Genomic DNA, 7,808 nt, shown 5'->3' on the forward strand with positions numbered 1-7,808 from the left:
GCATCTGCAGTTTAGCATTAATTGACCCAGTGGCTCAGCAGCATTGCTGTTCGGAAGACCCGAGATCAATTCCCAAGCCGGGCTTTCACTCTCTGGGGGTACTGGAGAGAGCATTCATTGACCCTGTGAGGGGAGAGATCCCAATTATAGCTCAATGATGACACCTACTGGCTGGGACGAGGCTGCACATACACGAGTTCTCTGTAGCTCCCGACCAAGGACTAGCATTGTAATATCTGGGCTAGAGAAGGTTATAAAAGCATTGGGGAAATACCTTGTGTAGTTGTAAATGAAGATTAATGGTGCCATTTCCAATTGGGTTTGAGAAAACAGAAACTGCTGGGTCAAAAATACCATTAAAAACAAAAAACATTATTTATTTATGGTAAATACATTTTCAATTTATTTCCTTTTATCTTTAAATTTATCTTTTACATTTACGAAAGTTAAATGAGTTGGGTGTGAGGTTCCCATGAAATATTTTGTAGAGACATACATGCACAATGATTATGCCAAGGAAAGCTTTTCTTATGTAACTACAATTTTAAAAAACAGATGTCTTTGCTAGTGGACAAGTGCCATCCCTAAGCTCCTATAAGGATGATAGGGCAATGTTTTATTGACTTTGACTCTCTTCATCTTCTCCCCCATGAAAACCGGAGATGTTTTATTCCTAATGACATTGGAGAGTACTGAGAATTAAAAGTCAAATCTGACAGCACTAATGATCGTGGTCTCTACTAAGGAAAACACTATACTCAAGAGTAACCTCAGCAAGAAACAACCAAGCATTCACTCAAGTTGGTCCAAATGTTTTTGGCTTTTTTTTTTTTTTTTTTTACCAAGCAGCTTCCTGTTGCTTTATTGGGTCTCCTGCTAGAATGAGAGCAGTACCGGGATCCTGGTATCACGAGCTTTCATTCACAACTATGTGGGGATTTTTTTTTCCTATTTTATGTTCCTCTTCAAAGTACCCCCAGTCTGGTCATTGCAGTGCCAGCCCTTGGATGGGGATCATGCACTAGGGCTCCGGAAGGCCCTGCAATCAAAATCATGGGCCCTGAATCCAGCCACTAGGTGTCACCCTTGAGCGATGACCATGACTCCCTCCCAGCTTCCCTCACTTCCCAGGGGCTGTGAATGCTGCCTCTGCAGCGGCCCCAGCCAACCCAGGGAGAAAATGACCTCACTAGGGGGGGACCTTTCGCATGGTAGTGAGTAGCACTATCACTGAGCTACCAGGCTAGCATGCCCAAAATGTTTTTGGAGGTCAAATCTCTCAAACCAGCCACTCAGATGACTTGGATATTTTTCAGGACTTGAAGCTGCTAAGAAATGAGCACGTTCCCTGCTCCAAACTTTGCTGGGAATAAACGCCACACTAAAAGTGTAATCCATCCGGCCACCGGGGAAAAAGCAAAAATGAAAAGCTAAGCAAAGCTCGGGCACCAGGAGGACACCCAAAATACGGAGCCTTACCATGTTAAACCAGAATTTTACAATAGGCGCATGGTAGAATACATAAAATTTCCGAGTGATTGGAATTCTGTGAAGTGTTGCCTGATTCTCCGTTTCCTGCTTGGTTTCAGTACTGTTCAAAACATTTAATTCCTGAAAAGTCTCCTAGCATGTAAACAGATAAAATGGCAATTAATTATACATAGCAGCTCATCTTTATTTATTCACATATACTTTTCTATTTACTGTTACCACTGGTGTATCTTCTGCTGGGACCTGGAAGTTATTCTCACTGTCTTCCATCGTCATCTGATGAGCATCTTGAGACTGTGGAATGTGGGACATTTCTGCCTTACTTTTATATTCCAGCATTAGGATGGCAGGAGGAATCAGGATGCTCAGAATCACCTGTAAAATTCAAACATTTTATATTAATTTGTCAAAACATGTTTCATCATTAGTCAGGGCAATTTGGGGCTAGTCAGGTTATGGAACACTATGCCTGTTGCACTCTGTACGTACCATGACTGATCCTAAAGAATTCATAATAGCTTTAAAAACCTGGCTATTTAAAGGAAATTGTTCACTATACTAGTTCCAAACAGCCATATATATATATGGATGAATTAGAAGTATTGTAAATGTGATGCATTTTTATGACTGCTTGGTTTGTCTTTTAACTATGAATATTTTATTGTAAACTGCTCAGACGGACAGTCTACCGTCCTATTTTGTGGTATATAAAAACTTTTAAATAAATAATAAATAAATAAGAGTAGCCACCAGAAACCTTATTTCTTATTCATAAGGTAGAGGCCTAGTAATAATAAAGGGGACAGCTATTCTGAAGAAAAAAAAAATATATATATATATCTGCCACATGAAGGTTAATTTGATGCCATGTGTTTTTAATGTCCCTCGGTTTTATGTATTTTATTGTGTATGTTACATTGTATGCCGCCACAATCTATGGAGTATGCGGCCAAGAAGTTCTTTTAAATAAATAAATAAATCAGAATGTAAGTAGTTCATTCCATATCAGGTGCAAAAAGCAAATAAAAGAAATCTGTTGGCCCAGATGCCCGCTGAAGGAGTTTACTTTATAATGTGATTCTGTTCCTCTTTGGGGATGTTTCATAAAATAAGACTGCACTTGAGGCATTAAGAATTTTTCCACCACAGACATGATTGGTAAATCAGGCCTGGCATAGGAAGCCATTGTCTCAGCATACAAAATGTGTTCCACTGACAATGCACACACTGCAAAGCCAACGATGTAGTCCAGGAAAAACATCTGGCACAGGAGTTCACGTCAGTGCAGTTATACATTGGTTTCGGTATCTTTAAGTTTTGATATATTCTTCCCTGTTTGAAAGAGCCAGGACATTCAGAGCATTCTTGGCTTAGGCCGATTGTCTGGTCACAGTAGAACAGGTATCAGTGGACCCATTTGGTGCCTCAGTGGAACTGCCATGTGGAGGACCCGGGTTCAATTTCCAGGTCAGGTCTTCTGCTCCTCGGGTCAGCCTGGGTTCGGGATACCACGCAGGCAGCATTCACAGCCCCTTTGATAGAGGAAGTCCCTGTCCTTGTGCAACAGTGACACCTAGTGGCCAGATTTAGGTCTACGATTACAGAGTTGCAGAAGGAGCCCTAGTGCATGGCCCCTGGCTGAGGAACGTCACTGTTATAACTAACAGGCCGATACAGAAAGAAACGCAGGACAGCGGGCGAGCACCCGCTCTCCCGGCGTGCGCACAGGCCAGTGTCCTGTGCGAGCGATACAGTAAATACAAATATGCTAATTAGGGCCCGCGGGGTAACAGGAGGCGCTAGGGACACTAGCGCGTCCCTAGCGCCTCCTTTTTGACAGGAGCGGCAGCTGTCAGCGGGTTTGGACAGCCGATGCTCAATTTTGCCGGCGTCGGTTTCTCGGACCCCCACTGACAACCACGGGTTCGGAAACCGGACGCCGGCAAAATTGAGCGTCCGATTTTCAACCCGCGAAGCGCCAGGCCGATTTAAATTTTTTATTTTTAATTATTTTTACTTTTGGGACCTCCAACTTAATATCGCCATGATATTAAGTTGGAGGGTGTACAGAAAAGCAGTTTTTACTGCTTTTCTGTACACTTTCCCGGTGCTGAGAGAAATTAACGCCTACCTTTGGGTAGGCGCTAATTTCTAAAGTAAAATGTGTGGCTGGCTGCATATTTTACTTTCTGAATCGCGCGGGAATAACTAATAGTGCCCGCAACATGCATTTGCATATTGCGGGCGCTCTTAGTTTCAGAGGGGTTGGACACGCGTTTTTGATGCGCTATTACCCCTTACTGAATAAGGGGTAAAGCTAGCGAATCAGAAACATGCGTCCAACCGCGGGTTAACAGTGCGCTCTGCTGGAGCGCACTGTACTGTATCATCGGCCTGTGTGCTAGGCAAGTTTGGTGTGGATAGAGAAATAAGTAGAAAAATGCCCAAATAGAGGTGCCGGATCCCAGTTCCACTTCTAATTGAGCTAGAAGCCCAAAAATAGGATCAAAAGGATCAGGCTCCATCCCCAAAAAAACAGGTTTGAGCCTTAATGATTAGTTTTAATTAAACTTTGTTTTTTGAGTTGGGCCATAAGCATAATAAAGATAAATCAGAATAATATAAATCTTAGAGTATTAAGACAGAGCAACAGAGAAAGACAGTAAGTAAATATGGGGCATTCTGCCCTTTTCAATTCAAGTTCATCTTATATCTAATGAACTGTGGACACAGTTTAATTCTTTGTACATTACCTTAAACCACGAGTTCTTCCTCATATTCAGCCTTCCCATCCACATATCAGATAACAACATTTGTGTGCACGTGTGAGCTACAAACAGGCGAAGTCTTGAAGACACCGCTAGTTTAAGGCAGGTAGAATTACTCCAGTTTTTCAGCTCATACGTCAGCAGCTTCATTGCCATGGTTTCATCTTGTCTGAAGGACTGTTCTAGAAGCTCCACGGCCAGCTGTCCAAACTCTCTATAGTATTAATAAACAGACAAGAAAGACTTTGGGAATGTAATCTGACACAGAAATGTAATTTGCTCTATTAAACCTTGAAAGGAGGGGATTAGTGGATAGGGATGTGAATTGGGCTTTCGGACGATTGAAAATATCGGACCGATATTTTCAAAAATCGTCAGAAATCGGGGGCTCCCGATAAGAGAACCCCACGATTTTGTTCCTGGGGTTCTCTTATCGTTTTGGGGGAGGAAAGGAAAAACGGAACACCAAAACAATCCTTAAACGCACCCCGACCCTTTAAAACTGTTCCCTTAGCTTCCCCCCCCCCCCCGAACCCCCCCCCCCCCCAAAACTTTTTACAAGTACCTGGTGGTCCAGTGGGGGTCCCGGGAGCCATCTCCCACTCTCGGGCCGTCAGCTGCCACTAATCAAAATGGCGCCGATGGCCCCTTTGCCCTTACCATGTGACAGGGTATCCGTGCCATTGGCCGGCCCCCTGTCACATGGGAGGAGCATTGGATGGCCCTGTGCCATTTTTAAAGATGGCGCCAGCCGTCCATTACTGTTCTCATAAATACTTTAGTCAAATCACTTTAGATAAATGAATGCTCATTGGAACGCTTTCACTAAAATTCATCAGTACGTAAGCTGATTCCAGAAGCATTAAAACTTCTCTTTTTCCTTACTTCAATAACATGAAAGACTAGGGTGGAACATTTGTAAAAACCACTGCCGATTGCTATGAAAGCCCTGAGAAATGACAAATGTATACTTTACTTGGAATATTTCTTCAGCTCTTCCGACGTATCGTCAATGACAATCGCTCTGTTTTGCTTCACAAGCCATGGAGCGATTCAGCTTGCAGGCAACCAAAGCTTTGGGCCATGGACTCCTCTCCATGCTGCCAGAAGAAAAGAGCCATCTTCTGCCGCTTCATTAGCACAGCCCAACCAGGAGCTCTTCATTAAAAGGGTAGATGAAGGGCCTGCTTTCCAGGTTATCAAGATCTACGGTTTCCTCTTTGTTCTTTTCTTTCTTGCTTCTTTCTACGGCACCACCCACCTTTTACAAGAAAGTGGGGGGAATGTTACCTCACAAATCAATTTCTTTCAGTTTTTTAGCATACCCGAAAACACGCATTGTCCCATTTTACAAAATAAGAATATTGCCTTAAAACAGACACAGGATACTAGAAAAGTCTTTTTTTGAAAAGGTAGCTCCATACTGTGTTTTTTTTAATGAAAGAGTGCTGCCAGAATTGGTCAAAAGAAAAAACAGCATAAGGCATGTCCAAATGGACTGGATAATTGTCAAGGAATTTACCTACCTAGTTAACTATGCAGTAACTCTGGTAAATTCCCCAGGGTGAGAGTTGTTCACCTCTCAGCAGCTAAAACTATTTCCACAAGGCAGCTAGATTTAGCCACTGGAAAAGGGGGTAGGACCTGGGCAGGGGAGGGGAAGTATTCACATTCATTTGGTCCCTACTAGAGTACAGTGGACAGATACAACTTTCAAAATAGACCCCTTGATTTATATTAAAATACAACAAAGTATTGATTAACAAGCACAGTTAGAACACACGACCCCCACTGATTAAAACTGTAAAAAGCTATAAGACACAGATACCTTAGGTCTGCATGGCTGAGCAGTCTGGATGAATTGGGCATGGCGAGTTTTTTCTTTTCTTTCTGATCTAGTAACGAGGGATTTATGGTCCTCACAGTGATGAGTTGCCCTATTGGAAATATTTCTTCCAGACCTCTGAAATTTAAAAACAGAGGGATTATATATATATTTTTTGTGACTGATTAATTTTGCATAAATTCACTGAAGGGACAGCCCCCATGAAAACTGATTCTATTGCCAGACCAGATGTGTGCCACATGTTGCAACAGATATCCTGAGGCGAAGGGGAATGAAAATGCAAAAGTACTCATGTTCCTGGAGTCCACTGTTAAAGAGAATTGTTTTGCTCAAAATAAGTTTGTTTGAAGTATGAACTTCTACTGTCAGAAAACACCTGTGTGACTCCACAGCTGATTGGATAGCAGAAAAATCTGCATATTCATTGTTGGAATCCAATATGGCAAGTTAGTCCATAACAGAAAACACAGCTGAGATACGAGGTATTTTATAAACTGTGCAACTGCCACAGCCAACTGCCAACTGCCACAGCCTTAACTTTAGATGCAATGATTTATATGCATATCTGCTGACTTATGCAGACTATTGAAAATTACCCTCTTACTGTCTGCCTCATTTGCATCTCATTTATCGCTGGCCATTAATATTCCTGATAAACATCACAATTACATGCATTAATGGCCACTTTACCACATCGGCTGCAATGTCTCTAACGACGAGGCAGTTTCATACATCTAGACTTGGTGTTCTTACAGCATGGCCAAGCACCACCACCAGTGATCAAGTGCTTCCCAAAATTTCCTACCTGATTGAGATTTTTGTAAAGAAAGCGAAAACGCTTTCGGGTGTAGGTGCACCTGTAGGTTTCCTCCCATGAGATATTCAATGACAAGCCCCACATCAATCAGGGTGATTTATATCCTGGAGGAAGGTTTCCCTACAAGAAGAAATGTCCTCTTACTCTGGTGGAGATGTTACATTACGATCTTGGCCACATGCACAGAGAAGGAAATGCGTGGCTGTACTGGACCCTTATTTACAGAAGATCAAGCATGCCGAGTGAAACCTAAAACCAGTAGATCCAGCCAGTTCTACGATAAGGTTTCACTCCTCCACAAAAGGCCCCAGACAAGCTCCCTGAAAAACATCTGCATTATCTGAGCTGCTTCAAGTCTTACCACTTAGCACTTGTATTTCGGAAATAATTTGTTTCTCTGTGAGAACTTTAATATCTGAACAGTAGCTTCAATTCCAGCCATCCAAAATAATACGAAATTTAAATTTCCTTTTCAGCCTGTGTAGCACTACAAAAGCTATTCATATTAATATTAGATTTTTACCTTTTTGACATCTCGGAGAAGATGGAAAAGTGCTGAATTAGTTGAACATTGTTTCTTTATAAAAAATTAAAAGAGAAAAATATAATTATGGTGAGGAAGATGAACACAAGAAGTGATCCTTATGGCTCAGCCATGCCAGGACTATAGTCTACACTGTCTATGTGTCACAGCCGTGCCAGGGCTGCAATACACACTGGATCAGCAAACTGGATCAGCAAACAGATCATCTTATGGAAACTAATTCATCCTTTCTCTATAAAACTCACAGTAAACTAATTCTCAGATAAATTACCTATTTGTATGGATTGTAAGACCTATAATTAAATGATCTGTTTTTAGGTTCCAAAGGCAAAGTCTTGAACA

At 41.9% G+C, this 7,808-nt stretch overlaps 1 protein-coding gene across 1 annotated transcript in view; it reads right to left on the minus strand.

Moving 5' to 3' along the window:
• The window catches only part of LOC115082348 (transient receptor potential cation channel subfamily M member 7-like), a 40,576-nt gene extending 35,311 nt beyond the window's left edge, over positions 1-5,265 (minus strand). Inside the window, exons 1-4 of the mRNA XM_029586583.1 lie at positions 5,236-5,265; positions 4,245-4,473; positions 1,711-1,866; positions 1,480-1,623 (exon numbers count right to left, since the gene is read on the minus strand). Coding sequence (XP_029442443.1) covers positions 1,480-1,623; positions 1,711-1,866; positions 4,245-4,415 — 471 coding nt within the window. The 5' untranslated portion in view covers positions 4,416-4,473; positions 5,236-5,265. The remainder of the gene's footprint in view (positions 1-1,479; positions 1,624-1,710; positions 1,867-4,244; positions 4,474-5,235) is intronic.
• Between the last annotated feature and the right edge of the window lie 2,543 nt (positions 5,266-7,808).

This window comes from Rhinatrema bivittatum, unplaced genomic scaffold, assembly GCF_901001135.1.
Source record: "Rhinatrema bivittatum unplaced genomic scaffold, aRhiBiv1.1, whole genome shotgun sequence".
NCBI lineage: Eukaryota > Metazoa > Chordata > Amphibia > Gymnophiona > Rhinatrematidae > Rhinatrema > Rhinatrema bivittatum.